General features: G+C 45.0%; 2 protein-coding genes and 1 non-coding gene across 3 annotated transcripts in view; 1 reads left to right on the forward strand and 2 right to left on the reverse strand.

Moving 5' to 3' along the window:
- Nucleotides 3003-3074, reverse strand: TRNAC-GCA. The gene has a single exon. It is a non-coding gene; the product is annotated as a tRNA-Cys (tRNA).
- MPZ (myelin protein zero) lies at nucleotides 14897-19908 on the reverse strand. The gene is given in 6 exon segments (XM_005677158.2): nucleotides 14897-16147; nucleotides 16248-16308; nucleotides 16440-16575; nucleotides 16797-17010; nucleotides 17249-17415; nucleotides 19788-19908. Coding segments are annotated over 6 exon segments (939 nt in total). The 5' UTR covers nucleotides 19855-19908; the 3' UTR covers nucleotides 14897-15853.
- SDHC (succinate dehydrogenase complex subunit C) overlaps nucleotides 23266-25123 on the forward strand; it is a 30554-nt gene continuing 28696 nt past the window's right edge. Inside the window, exon 1 of the mRNA XM_005677156.3 lies at nucleotides 23266-23344. Within this exon, the coding sequence (XP_005677213.1) occupies nucleotides 23325-23344 (20 nt within the window). The 5' untranslated portion in view covers nucleotides 23266-23324. The remainder of the gene's footprint in view (nucleotides 23345-25123) is intronic.

Genomic DNA, 25123 nt, shown 5'->3' on the forward strand with positions numbered 1-25123 from the left:
CAACCTATATCCCAAAGTTTATCCGTACCTAACAACTCATTTTGAGCTTCCCTAGTGGCTCAGATGGGAAGGAATCTATCTGCCTGCAATGCAGGAGACCCGGGTTCGATCCTGGGTCAGGGAGATCCCTTGGAGAAAGGAATGGCGACGAACTCCAGTATTCTTGCCTAGAGAATCCCATGCACAGAGGAGCCTAGTGGGCTACAGTCCATGGGCTCACAAAGAGTCAGACACAACTGAGTGACTAACCCTTTCACAACAACCCATTTTACATTTGAAATCTGCTCTGAGTGCAGTATAGCAGTGATGGTGGCTTTTAGTCCAGGACTCAGGTGGGCTGCCGTCTATGGGGTCACCTAGCGTCGGACACGACTGAAGCGACTTAGCAGCAGCAGGGGCAAATAAAAGAATGACCTCATTGTCGCACCCAGTGTGTGTCCAGTATGTCCTTGTAAAACAGGAGGACTTCCTGTTTTGTTTCATGGACACAAGATGGGGATCGAACATTCTGCACCTCGGTCTTCCCCTGTGGACACTGAAGTAAAACAGGTGTTTCCTGTTCCTGGTGACACAGACTTCCGAGAGTCGACTGTCTGCTGTGCTTAGTCACCCAGTTGTGTCTGACTGTGTGACCCCATGGACTGTAGCCTGCCAGGCTCCTCTGTCCATGGAGTTTTCCAGGCAGGAATGCTGGAGTTGGTTGCCATTTCCTATTCCAGGGGATCTTCCCGACCGAGGGATCAAGGATCCTCCTGACCTGCATCTCTTTGTCTCCTGCATTGGCAGCTGGATTCTTCATCACTGTGCCACCTGGGAAGCCCAGGTGGAAAGTAGAGTTGACCGCTGCTGAGCAGTGCTGGCGTTCTCTGGCACTGGCGCTCTCCTGTAGGCTCGCTGCTTGGAGGATATCTGCTGGTTTGTTTTTTTACCACACTGATCTGGAGCATGGTGCTGAAATGATTTTTTTCCCCCTTCACCACTGCCTGCTCCAGAGTATTACACTTGCCCTCATGAATGTTTTTTTTTTAATTTTTAATATTAATTTATTTTTGGCTGTGCCAGGTCTTTGTTGCTGCGCTCGGGCTTCCTGTAGCTGAGGCGAGTGGGGGCTGCTCTCTAGGTGTGGGGCGTGGGCTTCTCATCGTGTGGCTTCTCTTGTTGTGGAGAACAGGCTCTAGGCAGTAGCGCTGGCACGTGAGCTCTAGAGCGGTGGCACTGTGGCTCATGGGCTTAGTTGCCCTGTGACATGTGGAATCTTCCTGGACCAGGAATCGAACCTGTGTCCCCTGCATTGGCAGGTGGATTCCCAACCACTGGACCACTAGGGAAGTCCTCATGCATGTTTTAAAGAAAGGGCATGGTAGCAGAACATAATCTGTTGCTTTGGGAAAGATAGTTCAAACTGGAAAGAAAGGTTTAGGCAGCTTTTGCTAAACAAGTGGCAGTTCCCGTAAAAATTCTGAAAAGTGCCTTCTATCTGCCCAGGCTACTTACTTCCACCATGGAGCACTCAGATTGAGCCTCTCCTCTCTGACATATCTGTAACTCCTTCTTGGGGCCCTAGAATTCCGTCTCTGCCCTCTAATTCCTACTACTGGAAACATGATCCTTCAGTACTAATCACTGAGGAATTATTCCTGAGAGCTTTGTTTCGTGGAGCAAAACCTGCAAGTTCTTTGAGGGATTGGTGAATGCTTTTATAATAAGTGGTTAGGTAGACAGCACGCGCATTAGAAGCAGTCAAGGAGGAAAGCAAATGCAGCTATCATGCCTGTATCACTGAAAACTCAGTGTTTTTTCAGTTGTGTAGGAGTGGGAGCTGGGAGTCGAGCTCTGACAAAAGTGGAAGGCTGGAGATCTGAGCAAGGGCTACTTGGAGATGTGTTCCCAAAGCCCAAACTTGAGGTGAAAGTCTTGGGAGAAACTCGGGTAACCAAAGGGAAAAGAATTCTGCTTCCCTGGACAACCAATTTTCAGGGACTTGGTGTCATTGCTGGGTAGGACTCTTCCCTCCTTGAACTTGCCCCAGTATAGAGCCAGCTTTCCTATTTTGATCTCTTCCGTTGTTTATTGTTACAAGGAACTCCTGTTCTATTGTCCTTTTTGGAAGTTCCTTCCTGTCCACCTCTGCCTCTCTCTGTCTGCCCTTCTTGTCCTTGCTGAGTTTTCTCTATTTCTGGAGTTGTTTTCAGTGGGGGTGGCTCCTGGCAGCTTCTTTGTTCCTGCTGCCCTCATGCCTGAGAACTGGTCCTCACTGGAATCACTCTCCAGTGAGCTGCTGACTTCCAGTGTTAATCCCCTGCTCTCCGTGCCTCTGAAAATGGAGGCTTTGGGGGTCAGGTAGTTTGTTGAGACGGACATCACTGGTACCTTCCATTCTGGCTGTTTGGGTGGCAGTCCTGACTCCAGATCTGCAAAGGCAGAAAGTCACAATCCACAGATGGACAGAAAGTCAACCTGTTCACAAGGCTTCAGGAAATGCTTCTGCATTCCCCCTTGGACTACTTCCCTCCTCCAGGCACTGGGTTGGGGTGACACTGACAACCCTCCCTCCTGCTAAGCATTTTAGTCTCCCCTTGTTAGACTATTACTACTGCTACTACAAGTAGGCCTTTCTTAGTCCCTGACCACCTAGATCTTTAAGAATGAAGCGAGAGAGCCTTCTTCCTAGATCATCTGAGTATTCTTACCTACACATAATGTTCTGTTAACATAGGTTTCTTCGTAGTGTCTTCAGGGATGTTCAACCCCCAAGTTGGGAACTCCATAGCTTTATGCTTCAGGGCATGAATGGTGATGACAATAGTAATATCTATATTTGGAAAATACTCTGTGCAAGACCCTACTCCAAGTACTTTTACATATGTGAAGTGAAGTGAAGTCACTCAGTCGTGTCCAACTCTTTGTGACCCCATGGACTGTAGCCCACCAGGCTCCTCCATCCGTGGGATTCTCCAAGCAAGAATACTGGAGTGGGCTGCCATTTCCTTCTCCAGGGGATCTTCCCAACCCAGGGATCGAACCTGGGTCTCCTGCATTGCAGGCAGGTGCTTTAACCACTGAGGTACCAGGGAAGCCACATATGTAAATCCATCTAATTCTTACAGCCCTATGACATATTATTCTCTTTTACACACAAGGAAACTGAGACCCAGAGAAATTAAATAACCTTTCCAAAGCAAGTGAATAAGAGAGTTACAATCAGAACTCAGGTAGTCTGTCTCCAAAATCTGTGTTCTTCATACCACCTTGATAAAGGTGAGTGAAGGGTAGAGGCCTTGGTTATTTAGGATGTTGTCTAGCCTAATACAGAGGGTAGAGAGGGCCAAGTTGCCCCTAGCTGAGCCTAGGCATACCTACTTGGTCCTTCACAGCCCACATAAGATCTAGACCCTCTCAGTCCCTCATATTTCTTGAGAACCACCAGCTCTGGCTTTACCTGATTGTTCTGCCAAACTCCTCCCAAAGTTCTATCACTGGCTTGATCTCATCCAGCTGCCTCTCCTGGTATTCCAAGGAACACAGGGAAAGGCTCTCTGGAATTAAAGGTTGTTTGAAGTGAAATGAAAAGAGAAGTGGGGCTCAGAACTTGGGAGGCAGGGCTGATATGAATGCTCAGAAAGGAGGAAAGGTCAACAGACTCACATTAGGATACAAAGGTGAATAGAAGGGACCTCCCTGGTGTTCCAGTGGTTGAGAATCTGCCCTTCAATGCAAGAGACACGGGTTCAATCCCTGGTCAGGGAACTAAGATCCCACATGCTTCAGGGCATCTGAGCCTATGAGCTGCAACTAGAGCCCCAATGCCATGCCACAACTAAGACCCGTTGAAGCCAAAAATAAATACATATATTTTTTAAAAGGCAAATAGACGTGGGCATTATGAAATGAAACCAGACTGTAACTCCTGGGAGGGCGCTGCTGCTACTGCTAAGTCGCTTCAGTCGTGTCCGACTCTGTGTGACCCCAGAGACAGCAGCCCACCAGGCTCCCCTGTCCCTGGGATTCTCCAGGCAAGAACACTGGAGTGGGTTGCCATTTCCTTCTCCAATGCATGAAAGTGAAAAGTGAAAGTGAGGTCGCTCAGTCGTGTCCGACTCTTAGCGAGCCCATGGACTGCAGCCTACCAGGCTCCTCCGCCCATGGGATTTTCCAGGCAAGAGTACTGGAGGGCGCTAGGTCTCACTTACTCCGCAAGCCAACAGGAGGATGGCTTGCGGAGTTATCAGCAGGAGGATGTACTGCCCTCTAGAGGGTGTTCTGGAAATCCTTGGGGGTATTTTCCGATTATCATGCTATATTGGGGGTGGGGCGGGGATGGGTAGGATTTCGTGGTTTTGAGTGCTCAAGAGCAAAAGATGTTATAACCTGGATAGTAACCTGTAATAACCAGGATAGTGCTGCACAAGATAAAATGGTCCCACATCCCACATGTCCTTTAAAAATATCACTGAGGACTCCTCTGGTGGTATAGTGTGTAAGCATCCGCCTACCAACGCAGGGGGCAGGGGTTTGGTCCCTGCCTGGTCTGGGAAGATTCCACGTACTAGGGAGTAATTAAGCCTGTGCGCCACAACTACCGAGCCCGCACTCCAGAGCCCACGAGCTGCAACTTCTAAAGGCTGCGCGCCCAGAGCCTGTGCTCTGCAGCAAGAGAAGCCTCTGCAGTGAGAGGCCTGCGCACTGCAACGAACAGTCGGCCCCTCGCGCCACGATCAGAGAAAGCCCTGGCATCAGTGAAGACCCAGCACAACCCAAAATAAGGGAATAAGTAAGATTATTTAAAAAGTAAGTAAAAATAACATTGGATATTAATGGGAAAAACCTGTTACAATTTGAGTGCACCTAGAATCCAACCTGATTTTACATATAAACACAAAATACTTTTTGCACCATTTTAAATATTGAATTTCCCAGAAACGCAACTAAGGTGTAGGTTGAGGGGATTTACAGTTTGTTTTGTTCAGAACTTTACCATGAATTGCTTACCATTTCAGAAATCTATGTCATCACCAACAGTGCTGCTCATGGGATCTGAGTCACTGATACCCAGTGCTGCTCATGGGATCTGAGTCACTGAAACTTCTGCACACCCACCAGTTGGCATTTGTTGCTGTTGTATTCGCAGTGATTCTGCATGTAGGTTCAGGTCTCTGACTACTACATTATATGCTTCCAGTCTAGTTAGGTCTGAATATTACATATTAAAATATTTATAATACTATTATAAATTATTTTTTATTTCACCTTTATATTATGGTTAGAGTATTATATTTACCTTCTAAAATTATGTTTACAGTTTCTATTATATACATATATCATTTCTGGGTAATAAAAGGGACACTGGGTCTGAGGGGTTTGGGAACTATTGCTCTAAGGTTTTGAAAAGCCATGCCCAGCACCAGCTGGAAGATTCAGGAATTCGTCTTCCTCCTGCCTCCAACCCCTTTCTCTCTAAAAGAGCCCCCTGAACCTTGCTGCCAAGCTGTAAGTTAGGGCGGGACACTCAGAGCGAGACCACAGGATAAACAGTGGGGGCTCCCCTGGAAGCCACACTTACTGCCCGGAAAGGAAAGCCTTGGCAGGATCATGTCTGTGTTGTGACGATGTCTGAATTGTAAAGCAGACAGCCATAGACAGAGATCTAACCTGTGGGCGAGTTAGGCCCTCTTGCCTGAGTGTGCATTGGGTGAGAGATCCCCCACTTGCTTCGCTGAACAGAGGAAGAGAAAGGAGGAAGAGGATGGATGACTAGGAACTAACGTGGGTGGAGCTTCTACTCCATGCCAAGTACTTAGTGGTATTGTTTATATTTTCAATTTCTTCTTTTAAATGCACCATAGGATAGATATTAACTTAACAAAGCTCAAGGTTCTGCAGTCAGGTGATTTGTCCCAGGTCACAGAGAGCCACAGCAGGAATTAAAGCAGGACTGGTTTGATCTCTGTTTTAAATCTTCCCCAAAACAGGGATGAGTTCCTTCTTTAGACAATTCCTAATTTTTGGTTCTTTTAGAATAAGCAGAAAGATTTAAGCGAATCAGAGATTCTGCTGAATTTTTATTCTACCCTAAAGCAATGTTAAAGAACATTCACACACATCACTTCAGCTTCTAAGACTTCTCTCTCTCACTGTGTATGCACACATCTGCTAAGACCTAGACACCCTGCTTTTGTTGGGGAGACCACACATGTAGCTTCATCCACACTGGGTGATGCTTCCTGAGGAGAAGATGTTCTGATCTCTTTCACTTCTTGTGTGTCCCTAACCAGGAGGGAGGAGAGCCAACAAAAACTCCATAGTCTCACGGAGCCTGGCTCAATGGACAAGATACTCTCTGCTCTTCATCTAATTTCTCACAAGAACTTTGCAAACATTCATGTTCCATTTATCTCAATACATCAAAACTGTCTTCTGGAACTTCCCTGGTGGTTTAGTGGCTAAGATTTTACTCTCCCAATTCAGGGGGACCCAGGTTCTATCATTGGTCAGGGAATTAGATCTCACAGGCTGCAACTAATGCTCCTGCATGCTGCAACTGAGACCCAGTGAAGCCAAATAAATAAGTGAATATTTGTAAAAAACAAAACAAAACAAAACAAAACCCAAACAACAACAAACTAACTTCTGGGAAGGAATATATAACATAGATTTTAGTATAACCCATCCCACCACCAAGCTTTATTGATACATAATATTGTGTTATTTTAAGGTATACAGCATGATGATTAGACACATTTATAAATCACAAAGTGACTACCACCATAGTATTAGCTACTACTATATGCTGCTGAGGAGAAGGCAATGGCAGCCCACTCCAGTACTCTTGCCTGGAAAATCCCATGGATGGAGGAGCCTAGTGGGCTGCAGTCCATGGGGTCGCTAAGAGTCTGACACGAATGAGCATCTTCACTTTCACTTTTCACTTTCTTGCATTGGAGAAGGAGGTGGCAATCCACTCCAGTGTTCTTGCCTGGAGAATCCCAGGGACAGGGGAGCCTGGTGGGCTGCCGTCTATGGGGTCGCACAGAGTCGGACACGACCGAAGCGAGCTGCTGGGATTCTTCATCATGTAATTACCAATTCTTTTTTATGTTGAGAAATTTAAGATCTACTCTCTTAGCAACATTCAGGTACATGATACAGTATTATTAGCTCCTATCGGCATGTTGTACTTTTGATCCCCGAACTTGTAATCTTACTGAAACATTGGTATAACTTATGTATTTATTTTTGGCTGCGCTCTGTCTTTGTTGTGGCAGGGGCTTTCTCTAGCCATGGTGGGGTTAGGGAGGATATTGTGCTTTGTGGTGCACTGGTTTTTCATTGGCATGGCTTCTCCTGTTGCAAAGCGCGGGCTCTAGAGCATGCAGGCTTCGGGAGTTGCAGCACCAGGCTCAGTAGTTGCAGCACCCAGGCTCAGTAGTTGCGGCTGGCACGCTCCAAGACTCAGCAGTTGTAGTGCACTGGCTTAGCTGCCCCGAGGCATGAGAGACCTTCCTGGACCAAGGATCTAACCCATGTCCCCTGCACAGGCAGCCGCATTCTTAAGAAGTTATACCAGGACTTTCCTGGTGATCCAATAATTAATAGTCATATTTGTTAATTCCATTTTTCTAACAGAAGTATACACTAAATTACATGGTGAATATTAGGAGGGCTTCAGGACTAGAAAGATAAATAGAACTTAAAGTCTTCCAGATGACTTCAAAGTTGAGTGCCTAATATCTCAATAGTAGAGGCCAATACTGAGTCCCTGACATGTACTATTTCTTGTGGGGATCAGCCAGACATTTGATGTCAAGTTAATTGTATTGGATTTCTTTCTTCGTGGAGAGGGCGTAGATTTATCTTTACTGAAACAGGCACATTTTGGGCATGAATTTGCCTTCTTTGCTCAAAATGCCAGCACCAGCGTTGGTAGATTCACAGATATGCCTTATTCATAGTTAGGGCATTCCCCATAGCATTGTGTCCAATCAAGGAACTTACTTCATAGCAAAGGAAATGTACTTGTGCTCATTAAATTAAGTGACAGTTTCTTTCTCTTCTGAGTAATTCAGATAAAATCTGGCCCCTGTGAAACCCTGGAAATCTTAAGTCTGTTGAAATACCAGGTTAAACACATTCCAAGAGATCTGTTCAAACTAAATTCTTTTGAATACTTCTGAGGTGCCTGAGAAAAAAACTTCATTATTTATGAGCAAATGTGCTTTATCTTGGAAATTGTGTTCAAACATTAGCTTACTATTTTGTAGAATGAATGCTTATAAAGCTGACATGAGACCATCTCAGAAGAACCAGGCTGGTTCCTTTACTTTTTGCTTGCTTTTCTGAACATTGTCAATATTACACATTTCTTTCTAAATTATTCTAGAGTATACAAATGTCAATGGTATGAAACACCACTGTACTGGAGAAATTAATATATTACTTTAGTAATGTACCGGAGCTAAATGACTGAAGCTTTAGGGGTGCATAGAAGCCACCATAATTTGTATGACATTTTGAAGTGAATTAAATATTTTTGAACATGCTTCTTCGACAGCCAGTGTTATATTTTTCAGATCAACACAAAGCACAATGGTTACTCTTAAACTCAATATTTTCAAATTCACATATTTAAAAGTCATGTGCAAGCTGCAACTTACCCTGTCTAAATTACTGGCTGCCAAATTTATACCTGTTTCTTCAGCTGTACCTTTTGATATTTAGAATTTTTAAATTTCTGTAAAGTAGATTTTGTAGAATGTAATGTGTTCACTACCTTTGTGAAGCGGTATATAATTGTATAATTTCTCTGTGTAAACTGAATGCTTGGGCTTTCAATACAGTATTCATATAAAGCAATAAATATTAATGTTATGAAATACTAAAGTACATTTTTATCAAAATATACAAGAATCCCTTTTTTAATTTCAGATACCTGAAGTACACAGATGAACTTAAAAACCGATGCAAACATTTTCTCACACTGTATCATATGCTCTGGGGTGACTTGGGCAGCCATCACAAGTTTTGCATTTTGACTACTTCAATTGCTATGACTAAAAAATACCAAAATGAGTTGGTTCCGTTTACGTATGTCGGGTATTATACTACTGACTCACTTGATTGTCAGGTTCACAGCAGCTAGATGATCTATTTGTGAAATATGTCTCATAGTTGAAATAAAAACTGAGTATTGATTTATTTACTGTATCCAAGAGAAGAAAAATCACACATTGTAAATTTTTTTAAGAACTTTGCAAAAATGTTAAAGCAAATTTTAAATGTGACATTCATTTGTAGCAACCTATTCTTTATTTTGTTAAGGGATATTTTGCCAATGAAAATAGATTTTAAACATTTTAAGTTTAGAAATTTTGAAATTTTCTTTAGAATATTTATGAAATCATTGTCAATAAACCTATTCTTTAAGAAAAAAAAATTAAGTGATCTCTCCATGTAATCCATCTGAAAGCAGATGCTTATTTTAAATGTGGAATGCTTTACTGAAGAGTCACAGCAACAATTGGGAGACAATTCTCTGAAAGCACGAAGTTCTGTCTTACAAGATGTGATATAAGCTTTGAATCAGGGATGATTACATGATGTTGTCTCCCTCATGACCAGAATATAAGGGTTCCAGCATCAGGGGCTGAAAGTGGGGGTGGCTCTTTCACTATTATACCTAATAATCCATTTACAGAATTTTTGTTTTTCCTAGAAACTTTGAGCTCTGCTGGTTTGGAGAACTTGGGCTCCAAAATGAGAATGCTTCTACCATTAGACACTATGGTTCCCCTGAATTAGCAGAATCTGCCACCTAGTCATTTGGGGGTCTCTATATCACTGAATCAAGAAGCAAAGAAAAAAAGTGATTACTTGGCTGGCTGGTGTGATTGATCCTGATTCCCTAAGGGAGATTGGGATGCTGCTATACAATGAGAGGAGAGCATTTCTGGAACCCAGGAGAGTCTCTGGGGGCACTTCCTTGCCTAGTAGTAAAGGTTAACATAGCAACCGAAGGGAAAAAAGAAAAGGCAGCACAGACCTTCCTCGGCAATGGAAGCTTTGATCATTCTCCCACGTGAACAACCCTGACTATCTGAAGTTCTGGCTGAAGACGTGGGAAATATGAAATGAGTAGTGGAAGTGGTTCAGAGATGTCAATTATGGCTTCTTAACCAATTACAGAAGTGAGGGCTGTTGTAACTTAGCGTATTTTCTATTTGTTTGTTTTAGGTGTTTGTCTAAGTAACCATTTTATTCCTCTCTCCCTTTCTTCCCATTTTTGTTATTATACAAGTTGTTGGAAGTGAACTTCCCAATTTAGCCTTCTTAAAAATTCTTACTTTTGGCTGTGTTGGGTCTTTGTTGCTGCACTTGGGCTTTCTCTAGTTGCCTCGAGTAGGGCTATGCTTTAGTTGCTGTGCGTAGGCTTCTTGTTGCGGTTGCCTTCTCTCATTGTGTAGTATGGGTTTTAGAGTGTGCAGGCTCAGTAGTTGTGGTGGCTGGGCTTAGTTGTCCCAAAGCATGTGAAATCTTCCTGGACCAGGGATTGAATCTGTGTCCCCTGCATTGGCAGGCGTATTCTTTACCACTGGACCACCAGGGAAGTCCCTAGTGTTTCTCTTTAAAAAAAAAATTATTTATTTATTTGACTGTGTTGGTTCTTAGCTGCAGCATGCAGGATCTTCGTTATGTCATGCAGGATCTTTTGTTGCAGTACCTGGACTCTCTAGCTGTGGCAGGCAGGTTCCAGAGCATGTGGGTTCAGTAGCTCCAGGGCATGTGGGATCTTAGTCCTCAACCAGGGATCAGATCTGCATCCCTTGCATTGCCAGGTGGATTCTTAAACCACCGGGAAGTCCCACACAATTTAGTCTTTAAAAAAAAAAAAAATTGTTTATTTGGCAGCATTGGGCCTTTGTTGTGGCATATGGGATCTAGGTCCCTCCCAGGCCCCCTGCATTGGGAGCATGGAGTCTTAGCCACTGGACTACCAGGAAAGTCCCTACCATTTAGTCTTTAGATAACAAAGAATTCAGTGGGACTTTGAGTTTGATGAGTAACTAATATAGCCAGAGAAGAACACGGTGACTGGTGGCCTGTTTGAGGAACTTGAGAAACTCTGGGTGTAGTCTGACTACACATCAATTCTGCAACTTCACTCCCACTCATAAATGTCCAGTTTCTTAGACGTTTTAAGACACCGCAGGTAAGACAGAGTATGGTAAGAGTGGTCAAGCAGGTAAGGAAATGAAAGTGATGAGAATTCAGGCTCTATCTAAAGGGAAAAAACCATATTCAGTTCAGCATGATTGTTGCCATGTGATGACCAAATGTCGCTTTAAATAAACAAACACGTCATGTGGGACAAACAAAAGATGTCTTTTTGGTTGTTTCGATCTCTACTTTAAAATTAAGTCACATGTGCTGTGCTAAGGCATATCCAGCTCTTTGTGGCCCTATGTACCGTAGCCTGCCGAGCTCTTCTGTCCATGGAACTTTCCAGGCAAGAATACTGGAGTGGCGTGCCATTTCTATTCCAGGGGATCTTCCCGACCCACGGATCAAACCCAGGTCTCTTGCGTATCCTGTGTTGGCGGGCAGATTATTTACTGCCAGTGCAACCTGGGAAGCTGCATCTCCCCAATGTGTGTGTATGTTAGTTACTCAGTCATGTCCAACTCTTTGCGACCCCATGGACTGTAGCCGGCCAAGCTCCTCTGTCCATGAGATTCTCCATGCAAGAGTACTGGAGTGGGTTGCCATTCCCTTCTCCAGGGGATCTTCCTGACCCAGGGATCGAACCTGGGTCTCCCTCATTTGAGGCAAAATCTTTACCGTCTGAGCCACCAGGGAAGCCAAATAGGTAGGAGTAACGCCATGCGAGTGGGTTTCAAAAAAGCCAAGTGATGACGTGTCAACAAAAAGAGGAAGTGGCCAATAATGTCAAATGCTGCTAAACAGATGAGAAGGGCTGAAAAATGACTGTCGTACGTGGCGAAATGGTCATCACTGGTGCCCTTCGACAGGAGCGATTTCAGTAGAGCGGGGGACAGAGGGTTGAACAGAGAATGGGAGGTTGGAGACAGGGCCCTAGACTTGTCCAAGCAGCTTTGCTGTAGAGGGAAGCAGCGAAATGGGACAGTAGCAGGAGATGGGAATAATGGAGACACTAGATTATTATGTGAAGAAGTGCAAATACATTTGCAGTGTATTTTTCTCCATGGTTACCAACTGTCTTTTGGTTTCATTTATAATATAGTCTGCCTTTAAAGAGGTTCAAGATTTCTTGTACTTCCTTTAAGATTTTTACATTTTTTTTCACATACTTCCTTTAAGATTTTACTTCCCTTAAGATAAAGGCCCTTATTTAAAGGCCTTTCCCATTTGAGGATTAAATGAATATGCTTATCTCCTTCAGATTCTTATATTTTATTTCATAACATTTCGGTTTTATTTTTATATATGATATAAGATAAAGATTTTACTTTGTTTTCTTCTAGACATATGTCAATATAACAATATTTTTGATTAACTAATCCATTCATTTACCACTGAACTGGAATGTTATTTTTTTAATATAGTATGTTCCCACACTTATATGCATTTCTGAATTCTGCATTCTGGTTCACTGATAAAGACTCTTTATCTTAGATAGTCTCAACTTTATTGAGTTGTGACTAAGCTTCCTCTATCTCCCTGAAAAAAGCTATATTGACTCTGTTAACTTTTATTTTATCAAAAAATTGTAGTAAAATACATTTACCATAAAATTTACCTCTTAATCATTTTAAGTGTATAGTTCAGCGGTATTAAGTACATTCCTAATGTGTGCAACCATCAGCATTATCCATCTCCGGAACTCATCATCTTGTAAAAGTGAGACTCTGTCTTAATTAAACAGTAACTGCCCATTCTCCCATTTCTCCAGCCCCTGACAACTACCATTCTACTTCCTGTCTCTGTGATTGTGACTCTGATAAGTAACTCATATAAGTAGAATCACAGTATTTGTCTTTTTATGGCTGGCTTATTTCACTTAACATAATGTCCTAAGTTCACTCATGTTGTAGCATGTGTTAGAATTTTCTTTCTTTTTACAGCCAAGTAATATCCCATTGTATGTATAGATATACCACATTTTGCTTATCTAGTCATCATTTGTCCATGGACTTATGGGCTGCTTCCTCATTTCAGCCATGGTGAATAATGCCACCAAGAACATGGCTGTACTAATAAACATATCAAGACCCTGCTTTTAATTTTTGTTTTAGATATATACCCAAAAATGGAACTGCTGGATAATATGGTAATTCTATATTTAATTTTCTTCAGGAACTTCCTACTTTCCACAGAGGCTGTACCATTTTACAACCCCACAAGCAGTACACAAGGATGCCAACTTCTCTGTGCCCTTGTCAATACTTTGTTTTGTTTTTGAAGGCCGCTATCCTTACGGGTATGAGGTGGTATCTCATTATAGTTTTGGTTTCTATTTGCCTAATAGAATCTATTGGGCTTCCTTGGTGGCTCAGAGTTTAAGCTTCTGCCTGCAGTGCAACCCTGCCTGCCTGCAACCCAGGGAGACCCGGGTTCGATCCCTGGGTCAAGAAGATTCCCTGGAGAAGGAAATGGCAACCCACTCCAGTATTCTTGCCTGGAGAATCCCATGGACGGAGGAGCTTGGTGGGCTACAGTCCACGGGGTCACAAAGAGTCGGACACGACTGAGTGACTTCACTTTCACTTTTTCACTTTCAATAGAATCTGTTGGGCTTGCCAGGTGGCACTAGTGGTAAAGAACCCACCTCTCAAGAGACATAAGAGATACAGGTTTGATCCCTGGGTCGGGAAGATCCACTGGAGGTGGGGTCATGGCAACCCACTCCAGCATTTTTGCCTGGAGAATCCTGTCGACAGAGGAGCCTAGTGGGCTACAGTCCATAGGGTTGCAAAGAGTTGGACATGACTGAAATGACTTTGCACGCGCGCACACACAATGAAATCTATTAGCTTTTACATTAAAATGAATTTGGGTTAATTTTCCTTTTAAGAGAAGTGGAAGACAGCCCTTGAAATAAATGGAAGCACTAAAGGTTTTGCAAAACTGCTATTAAAAATCTTTTATTTAACCTCTTAACAAGGTGAAGAAATGACTTATGAGACTCTTGGGTTTTTTGCCATCAGTAACCACCAAGGGAAAAAGATACATATCTGTTTTTCCATAATTATTTAAGGACTCTGGATATTAATGATGTACCTAAATTAGCATGCCAACAAACTAGCTAATGAGCTATTAATAGCATACCTAAAATGCAACAACAAAACAAAGCTGTGTGTTTATATGAGTGAATGAAATTAGTGCTAGCTTGTAAACTGTAATCCGTTAGGCAAGACTGAAAAACATCTGTAAAGAACTAATCCTTAATATCTTTGTTGTGTGTCAATTTATAAGTTACAAAGGTTTCCATACACAGCATGGAATCATGTGATTCTTACAAAAATTCTGGGAATTCAGCTGAGCTGGTATCATTATCTCAGTTGTTTACAAATGCAGAAACAGGCTTACTTAAATCAAGAAACTAGCCCTGGGTCACACAATTTGTGAGTGGCTGAGATATTTTAAGAATACACAGTTTGGTGAAGAGGGAATCTGTTATAACCCATATAAACGCAGAGCCTGACACACAGTTTAACACACAGTACGAACTCACTGGATATTTGTTGAATGTACGACTATGTCTTAGGAGCCTGTTTCACAGTTCTTTCCACTAGACTATGTAACCCCGTATCATGAAATCAAATTCTTAAAAACTGAAATCAGTTGGAGAAGAGCAGGACTGGGGATTAGAGGCAGGGATTACTCCCAGGAGAATGAGGAAACTGGAGATGGAGGCAGCAGCTTCTGGAAATGTCAGTGTTTATTAAACATTTAAGGACATTTGGGGGGCAGTTTGAGAAGAAATATACAGGATGTAGAAAAATCCTAAGAATCCCCTGTGGCTGGGAGTGCAACCTCTTCCCTTTCCCCCTACTTCTCATTTGTTTTTCCTGCCTTTTCTTTGGTTATTTAAAAGCTATTTCTTAAGGCTCATCTGCCCCTTCCTCAGCCCCTGACCTGTGAGGATGCTTTGTCTCCCTCTCCCCATTCCGGTCACCTTGAGTCCCAGAACAGTGCTCCAGAGTGGTCAGGGGGCACCATTCCTGTAGCTGAGGTTTGAGGATCAGGAGCCCCTCTGCTTGGGCTGGCTCTCCATTAAAGATTTAAAGGGGGGCGGGTGGTGGTGGTGAAGAATTGCAAAAGCCACATGACGTCATTGGTACTCAGTCATGGGGGGAGGGTAGAGCATGGGCACAGATAAACAAACAAAGAAGAATGGATTAAAAAATAAAAAATAACTAACAACCTAAATAAGCCCTGAAGGAGAGTCTGATCTGGGTGACCTGGGTGTTAGCTGGGAGGGTACAGTATGGAGCTCGACCACCTGAAGGAGGGGAGGGAGGGTCAGAAACAAGAGAGCCAGAGGGACAGGCTAGCTGGTGCAGGGGATGGAAATGTCAGGTGGCCTGGATTTGAGGCAGGGGTATCAAGGTCCCTTTCTTCTCAGCGCCAGAGGAACAGGCACCAAACACACAGTCCTTGGGGCAAGTGAAAGATAGGATGGGGCCTGGGCTTCCAGAAAGCCAGGGGGTAAAAGGGGGGAGAATAGGAAGTGCCTGGGTAATGAAGTCTGGAATGAAACTTACATCTCAAAAGGAAGTGAGGGCAGGGCAGGGCTGGGGAGCTAAGGAGGAAAGCACCTAGACGGGGAGAGAGGACCGGAGGGCCCCCTGCTCTGGCAGGGCCTTGGGGGGGGTGATCACTTTTCTGAGTCCAGGCCCATCATGTTCTTGAGGGCGTTCTTGAGGCTGGTTCTGCTGGGGGACTTGACAGCAGGCCGGAGCTCCGCGCTCTGCTCATCCTTCCGTAGCTCCATCTCGATGACCACCACCCGAGGGCCCTTGGAAGCCTCCGCCCCTAATCCCCGATCCCCCGCCCGGCCCGCTAACCGCTATTTCTTATCCTTGCGAGACTCCCCCAACCCTTTAGTCTTCTTCTCGCTGGCAGCTTTGGCGCTTCTGCTGTGGTCCAGCATGGCGTACAGCACCGGCGTCTGTGGGGAGGAGCGCGTGCATCAGGGACCCGTCGGGTGGGGCTTGACTGTTCCCAGCCCGCCCTCGAGGCGGCCCGGCGGCTTCCCAAGTCCCGCTAACCTGCCGGCCGCGCTTTGAGGAGTCCTTCGCAGTCTTGTGCAGTTTGCCCTTCTCCATGGCACTGCAGGGATAGGGGATGCTGTGGATTTGGCGGCTGCTTCTTCCCTTCGGCCCTCCCACCCATCGCAGTAGTCTCCGCCCAGAGACCGCGCGTAGCGGGTCGGGGAAGGGGCGTCAGGCTCCGCCCTTTACCTGAGCCTTCTCTGCAGGGCCGCCTGCCTGCGTAGCCAGCAGTACCGAATCAGGTAGAAAAGCACCAGCGCCAACAGCACAGCCCCCAGCACACCCCCGATCACGGCTCCCAGCACGACCCCGTACCTCGTAGGCACTAAACGGGGGAAGGGAAACACGTGGGGGAATGAGCAGAGACAGTGTCCTTGGTGCCTCGCCACACACCTATTCCCTGCGGTTGGGGATCTAAGATGTCCCAACAAGGCTGCCTTCTGCCCACTGTCCCAGAGCCTGAGGGGCATAACCCCGGGCATCTCAGCCAGGCCTGATCCCCTCTCTGAACTGCCTCCCATGCTCCCGTCCCACCTCCTCTCACACCTTTTTCAAAGACATAGAGCGTGACCTGAGAGGTCTTGCCCACTATGTCTGGTGGGTTTTTGACGTCACAGGTGAAAGTGCCGTTGTCACCATAGTCCAGGTTGTGTATGACAATGGAGCCATCCTTCCGGTGAGGGTCCCCTACCCACTGGATGCGCTCTTTGAAGGTCCCCACCTCATCGATGTAGGGCTGTCCCTTGGCGTAGTGGAAGATCTGCGAGGAATGAGGGGAGGCATGCAACTCTCGCCTCCGCGTGAAGGATTCTGGGCTGGGGAGGGAGTGTCAGATCTCCTAGGTCCCAGTCAGGGTGACAAGACTTGCCACTTACCTTGCCAAAGTTGGGGTTATGGCTCATAAAGGATTTCCCCTTCCTTAGCCCAAATTCTCTTTCCTGTGGTTGTCTGAAGCCCCCTTTCTGTTATGCAATCCCAGTATTCCCCCAGGCACTCACCGAGATGGCATCACGACCCCCTTCGGGCTGGTAGCGCCAGGTGAAGGAGAGGTCATCTGAAACCCACTCACTGGACCAGAAGGAGCAATACAGGGTCACCTGTGAGCCCACAGCACCGTGGACCTCCTTGTCTGTGTAGACCACAATGGCCTGGACAGGGGAGAGCACTGCAAACATAGAGGGGGAAATCAGATGCACGTGTGGGCCCAGCAAGGCGTATAGAAGGAGTGAGACCAATGGGAAGTCAAGCCTGAGTCACAGACCATAGCGGAGATTGGGGCAAAAATGATGAATTCTGAGGCCCAGGTCTCTCTGGATTAATTGAATAGAAGAGTAGAAATACTGTGTTGGCTCAAGTTCTTCAGCATGTTTGACAGAGGAAATGAAATCAGCAGTACCAGAGTTCTCCAGAGGACTTTCAGACGTTGGGTTCAGTCTCCAGAATCTTACTTTGCCTTTAGATCAATATCTAATTTTTAAGCTATCCTTTAGATGCAGGCTTAATGATTTTTAAAACTTATTATAAATTATACAGGTAACACCCCGTGCATTCTTCTTATAACTATGCAAGCAGTATAGATAAAGCTAAAATCTGTCTTGACAGCTCCCAACCAATTCCTCTTCTGTGGTCTCCTTCCAGATAGAACCAATGTTACCAGTTTAATGTGTGATCATTTTCTGTGTATCAGACTCAACACAAACTCAACATACCCATGTATGAAATAGTTTTGTTCTATGAAGCTTTTTTAAAAAAACTTCTATTGCATTACAGTTTACTTTTTTCCTTAAGAATATATGTATATAAAAGAATACAGGTGTCTGGGAGGGTGTCCCACGTTGATGCCTAGCGATCAATATTATTGCTGCATAGTATTTCATAGAATGGCAAACTCAAGTTTCTTGCAGAAAAGATGAAGATAACTGGAGACTGTAAGTCTTTTTCCCTGGCCCAACTGTCCTCATTGCTGAATCCCTACTTTCCATACAATTGCTCCTGACTGGATGGGTCAGGGAGGGGAGGACCTCATAGCCCTCTCAGGGGAAGCTGGATTCAAGTAGGAAACCCCTGCCGCCCCCACCCCAAGCCCCAAACTCAGATGACTCTGCTTGAGCCCTCTGTGGTTCTGATTTGACCCTCCTTACCCTCCTTCTGACCATTCTGGCCTAGTGCCACTCCCAAGACTCACCCATACAAGGAAGGCCATTCCAGGGAGATTATGTGTGTGGGTTGGCCCTGGCTGGGGGCAACTGTAGACCCTTTTGTTCTATGGGAGGGGGAGGAAGCAACCAAATAAATAGAGACCCATTGTCTGACCACTGACCAGTGTTGGGGGCTTATGCCTCCACTCCCCTTCCCCCGATCCCATCCCCAGCTCCACAGTCCCAAATCTTCCACCTCAGCATGCAATACCAGTGATTCGCCTCCTGGAACTCAGTCTTAGAGCCTTCTGGGGAATCCCAAACGTAACAAGGAAGGTTATTCATTGGATCTAACTTCTATTCCTCCTGTTCAAGTATAAACCACTGCTCTCAGCTCTGTTCAATGGTTCTATGAGTGGGGCAGATGCTGGACAGTACCCTTTCTCCCTCTTAAACTCCAAGATTCCTTCTCCTCATTTCCCTCGGCATGCCCTTCCCCAATTCCCTATCCTTAACATTTTCTTATGCTGCTGCTAAGTCACTTTAGTCGTGTCCGACTCTGTGCGAACCCATAGACAGCAGCCCACCAGGCTCCTCCACCCATGGGATTTTCCAGGCAAGAGTACTGGAGTGGGTTGCCATTGCCTTCTCCGAACGTTTTCTTAGGGTACCTTCAAATAGTTCAGTACAGCCCAGAGGAGTCTAGATTCTGGGTTTAGCCCTAAAGGAGCTGGCAGCAGAGAAACTCCGACATTCTAACCAGCTCTTCCTCCCCCCTCTCTCCCATTTGCCCTCCTTGTCGCCCATTGCACCAGGCTTCAGGGCAGTTTGGAGAGGGGAAGGATCCATTCAGATAACCTTGCTTTGAGTTTTTCTTGCTCAGTCAGCATCTGCCATGGGAGGGGCTGGCCAGCTTCTGCGGAAGATAGCTTTAGACCCTGGAATCTCACGGAACCTCCCTTGTACTTTGTTTACCCACGTAATGGACAACAGATGCAGAGTTAGAAACTGAGGCAGCAGATCCAAAGAGCTGGGACTACAACCCTTGGGCTCCACCCTTAGATCATGTTCCCTGACTCTTTTCTTTGCGGAGACTAAGGTTGAGTTACCTCCTACACTACTGAGGAATGAGAAGGACCAGTTTCCAACCCCTATCCAGTCAAGTCCACCTTGGGGAAACACTCTACACTCTCTTCTCCATTCTCCCTTCACAGAATACCTTTATCTTAATAGCCTCTCTCCAAACTAATGTATACATATATTTCTACAGAGACTATCACCTTCCTACTCTTGCTCACTCTTTCTTTGGTTGTAGAGGGGAGTGCAGCGAAGGCCATGGAAAGGTTGCTGGGAGACAACCTGAGCCCCAGGGCTCCCAGACTGGGTCAGCTCAACTTACCCAAGGAGGAGAAGAGTAGCGCAGCCAGGATAGGACTGGGGCTGGATGAGGGAGCCCCAGGAGCCATCGCTGGGGCAGGGCTAGGGCCCAGGGCGCCTGCGCAGTTGGGAGTGGGGGACAAGGAACTGAGCGGGGGTTCCTGGAACCCGCTTAAAATCCCCCAGGACCCCAGTGTGAGGGGGCTGTCCTGAGCCAGTAACCAATTGCAGCCTGGCATGTGCAGTTGAGAGGTGGTGGGGAGTGGGGCAGAGTGCAGGGAGCAGAAGTGGCATTGTGTCCTCTGGGTGGAGGGGTTGGGGGTCACATACCACCCCACACACTGAAGGCTTTGTGTCTGCTGGCCTCCTCCTGCCCTAGGCTGGAATGTCATGTGGTGGGGGGGTGAAGGAGAGGGACAGAAAAAGGGACACAAACACATTTCTCTGAGGGACAGATGGGCAGGAGAACCTGAATTTTAAACCTATGAAAAGGGATTTTTCCATAGTCTCCTTGCCTGAGAGTGGCTCCTCTAGAGCCCTGGGAGTTAGTGAGCCCCAGAGAAATTTGAAAACAGGATATCCCTACTATCTTGACTACTATGGGCTTCAGTACAGGCTTCTCGAGATGACCAGGTCCTTTGGGAGTCTTCATTTTGTTTTCTTCATTTCTCTGCATCTTGGGTGATTCTTTCCAGATAAAACCTTTTCTCCATGGGAAAATATCCAGGGGGTAATCCTCTGATCTTACCCTCTTTTTCAGGAAGCTCTTCACTGCCTCATGCTGCAGTTTAAGTCCATTTCAGTCAAGAGCAAGGCAGCAAAATCAGATTGAGTGCCAGCTACATAGATGAGTATGTGAGTATGTGGGTAGTTGAGTAATAGAGAGAGGAATAAAAATTAAGATCTTCCTTCAAGGAGTTCGAAATTTAGTTTGGGGAAGCAGAGAGGGGAGAATCAGAGGACAAACCCATTAATAATGAACTGTAATAAACCATGATGCTTGGTATAGCAGCATGATGAACAAAGTGCCAAGAGTATAAAGAGGGCATGCAGAGCTACATTAGGAAGATTAAGTTGTGTAACAGATATTAAACACAAAAATAACTTTCATTTAATAAATGAAGTTCAGAGGAAGGGGGAGTCATGTCTAGAAGTCAGTATTAGATGCAGACCAGCCTTTAAGGATGCATGGCATTTTGAAGAGGAGAAATTGGCAGTGCAGATATCTGGGAAGGTAGAAGAGCAAGAGCAAAGACAAAGAGATAAGAAAGCACATGTGTGTGTGTGTGTGGGGGGCGTTGGCTAGATTTGTGAAGTCTGGGGAATATTCAGGGCAGATCTGGTATCCCCCATTTTGACTTGACATGGGGGATCTTGAACAGGCATCACAGGAAAGGAGGCTGCACAGGAAAGCTGAAGTCAGTTTGTGGAGGGCCTTAAATACAGACTAAAGGGGTGGATTTAATTTGGTACATCGTAAGAATTTGCTGAAGGTTTGGGGTTTGTATTTGGGGATAGGAATGGGAGTGTCTATATAGTCAGAGCTGAGTTTTAAGACAGATAGGTGAAACTATTTAAAGAGCTAAATGAAAAAGACACTCATTGGATTTGTTAATGTGAAACTTCAGAGGGTCAATGACTAGAAGATCAATAGCAGAAAACTCTAACATAACAACTTCCTAAAGACTAAATTGCTTATTAAATGAAACCTGTTTTTTTGAGATACCCACTAAGGAATACATTAAAGCACAGTCTTGAAGATCAGCTGTCAGCAGTGTTGCAGAGGAGATTCCTGAACTAGATAGGAAAGCAGGCTGGAGTGCCTCAAAGGTCTCTTCCAAAACCAGAAGCCTATTAAAGTGCTTTCTTTGCCAGCATTATAGAAATGTTAAATAGTATTTTCATTTGATGCAGAAAGAAGTGAATCGCCACTATGTAAGCCCTGAAAGGAAAAGCACAGGAGTGCTAAATATAAATAAGATCTGAATATTAATGTAATGAATATGTTTTTATTGTAGAACAGGAGTTGCCCAGGGCTGCTGTCTCCTTCACTTCTCCTCACTCCACCTCCTCAAAAAGGGCTCAAGAACTTTTTCTCTCTTCCATTCCTTGCCACTTGTTTGCTTCTCCCTTAAGTCGTAAGTTCTCTGGAAGTGACTGCTGTGCTAGGTTTCCTCAGAACTGCTTTCCAGCATAGAAATCAAAGTGAGTTCTCCCCCACCCTCACCCCAGGTTATTCTGGCAGTGGGTGTCGCCCACACAGCCCTGAAACAAGGAACAAGGCAGCGCTGTTGCAAGTGGGCATCTAGCTCATGCGGCAGCTCAAGCCCAGGAATTGTGAGACATAAAGCTCACGGAGGTGGTTAGAGCATGCTCCCCATCCTCCGCGAATAGTGGTCTGGGAGGGTCTCTCCCCCATGGATCTCAGCGTGTGCACTATTTCTGGTGAAGAAGGTTTACATAAGAATGGGAAAGAGCCCCAAGCATCTTTAATAAACTTGTTAAATTTAAGTATAGTTGATTTACAAAATTGTGCTAGTTTCTAGTATGCAGCAAAGTGATTCAGTCACGTATCTAGTCATATATAAATATATATATTCTTTTCCATATGGTTTATTACAGGATATTGAATGTAGTTTCCTATGCAGTAGGATCTTCTTGGTTATCTATTTTATATATAATTTATATCTGCTAGTCTCAAACTCCTAATTTATTCCACTCCCACCCCCACTTGGTAATTAAACATTTGCTATGTGTTTCTGTTCTGTAAATAAGTTTATCTGTGTCATATTTTAGATTCCACATATTAATAATACCCTATTTGTCCTTCTGACTTACTTCACTTAGTATGCTAAACTCTTGGTTCACCCATGTTGGGTAAACCCAAAGTATCTTTTCCCTCGGTGTGTCAATCATCCTATAACGCATTTTCAGTCTCACCTGGGAGGGGGAAGGAGTGAAACTAGACTAAGACGTCTTCAGTGAAGAATCTAGGCAAGTCCTCTGTTTTGTGGGGCTGAACAAATGAGTGTGTACAGCGGTGAAATGTACACTGCAGAATCTGCTGCTACTGCTACTGCTAAGTCGCTTCAGTCGTGTCCAACTCTGTGCGACCCCACAGACGGCAGCGCACCAGCCTCCCCCGTCTCTGGGATTCTCCAGGCAAGAACACTGGAGTGGGGTGCCATTTCCTTCTCCAATGCATGAAAGTGAAAAGTGAAAGGGAAGTCGCTCAGTCGTATCCGACTCTTAGCGACCCCATGGATTGCAGCCTACCAGGCTCCTTCGTTCATAGGATTTTCCAGGCAAGAGTACTGGAGTGGGGTGCCACTGCCTTCTGAGCCAGCCGCAATTCTGCCGAAATCTTTTCACTTTCAAATAAAAGTCAGCTGAGAAAGAAAGAGGCAGACAGCATAAGAGCAGATAAAACCTGCCAACTGAACCGACAGGGGACCAATCCTCTAAAATAGTTGGTGTTGTCACGTGACAGAAGCCCCGCCCCTTCGGCCCCGGGGTGGTGGGGCCGTCTGGCGTCACTTCCGTCAGGCCGGAACCCAAGATGGCTGCGCTCTTGTTGAGGTGACTTTAGTTTGGGGCTGGGAGTCCGTACCGGCGGCCCTCACGGGACCTGTATTGGCCCCTCACGTCTTGCTGATATCTGTTTACCCGGTGCTTGGGCCCGGAAAGGACCCGTGGGTGGAGGCGACGCAGTCTAGAATCCTAGAGACCCCTTCCCCACCCCCAGCCGCTCCTGTATATCGTGGAGAGCTTCGGGGGTCACTGGCGGATTATCTTTTCCTTACTCCGTTTTACGGAGGGGTCGCAGGGCTCTCGCTTCTTTTGCTTTCCCCGCTTCTAATAGTTCTTCCCCAGCTTGCTCTCTGGGCCACGGCCAGAGCCGAGCTCCAAGAAAATAGCTCTAACTTTTTTATTTAGGGCTTGGGCTTCGAGGAGAAGAATCTTGGTGTACTTTACTTCTGCATTTTACTCCTGCAAACACCAGCTGCTGGCAAGGTGTGGGCACTGTTCGAGTTCCTAACCGGCCCCTGGCAGAAAGTGCAGGAGGCCTGGACCCCACCGGGCTGACGATTAGTAACAGCGCTTATAGCTGTCGCTCTGCTGCGCCAAAGCAGCCCGGAAATTCAATTTTAGTTTATTTTTTTATTGGGTGGGTGAGGGGAGTAGATGTCTCAGTTTTTCTTTGCAGTGTCAACTCGTCCTGAGAAATATCGTAGATTTTCTTCCATTCTGAATTGTCCGCTTTTTCAGAGGCCTCGTTCTCAGAGCCGTAATAGCTGTAGCCGCTTTAGTGACTTTAGACGCTCTTGGTACAAATCCCAGGACAGTTTCTTGCCAGCACTATTTTTGGAAACTGTTTGTTATGGAAAGTTAGCTTAAACGCTGTTGAGATTTAATTCCTGATTTCCCCAAATATCTTCTCGTTCTCTTTCCACTTCAGTCACCCCGCATAAAAATAGACGGACTTTATTTAGTTTTTCTCTGTGACAAAATGATTCCTCTTGGGAGTTGAGATCAGGAATGGTTTATCTTGATCCTTCATTTTTCTCCCTGTCTGTTATTTCCAATTGTGTCTCTTTCTAAAATGTGTCAGGGCTTGTCTTGCCAGATTGCCTCCTTTATTGCAGGTAGTTTGACCATAATTGAATGCTTTAAAATTCCTTGGTATATACATTTTAGTAGATGTGGTAGGCTTTTTGGTGGCATTATCTTATAGCTTGTAATGATCATATTGTGTCTGAACAGTTCATTTTAGGAGTTTCATGTTTAATACTTAGAAAGTGAGAATCACTGTTTTCATTGAGTATGTCCAAACTAATTTTGAGCTATGTAGGACCATCATCATTAGGATTCATTAGTGATAGTACAAAACTCTTATGGGAGGGACATCTCTCTTCATTTCTCACAAGGGCTTTTTAAAAGGAGAAACAGGAGATTTCAAGAAAGGTTTTTTTTTTTTTTTTTTTCTTAATGAGAGGTCTGGGGTCTAATTCCATTTCACTAGAGGGATTTGTTTATAATGTGCTGATTTCACCTCAAAGGAAAACACCTTTAAGAAATTCTAGGAGCTGATTTCTAGTTCTAGTAGTGTCACTAATTCCATTTATTTTAGACAAGTCTGGGTCATTGATTCCATGATTGCCATTTCTTTGCAAATGAAAATAGTCATAAGTTGAACTCAGGAGAAATATTTTCTAAATGTTTTTAATGCTTGGTTAACTAAAAATTATTAGTATGGCAGTACTGTATGTTATAGATTTTGAATAGTATTCTATATTTTGTATAGTCCCTGAACAGTTCACAAACTAGCTAGGGATGAATAAGCAAGCTGTGTAGCAC

This window comes from Capra hircus, chromosome 3 (genome assembly GCF_001704415.2).
Source record: "Capra hircus breed San Clemente chromosome 3, ASM170441v1, whole genome shotgun sequence".
Lineage (NCBI taxonomy): Eukaryota > Metazoa > Chordata > Mammalia > Artiodactyla > Bovidae > Capra > Capra hircus.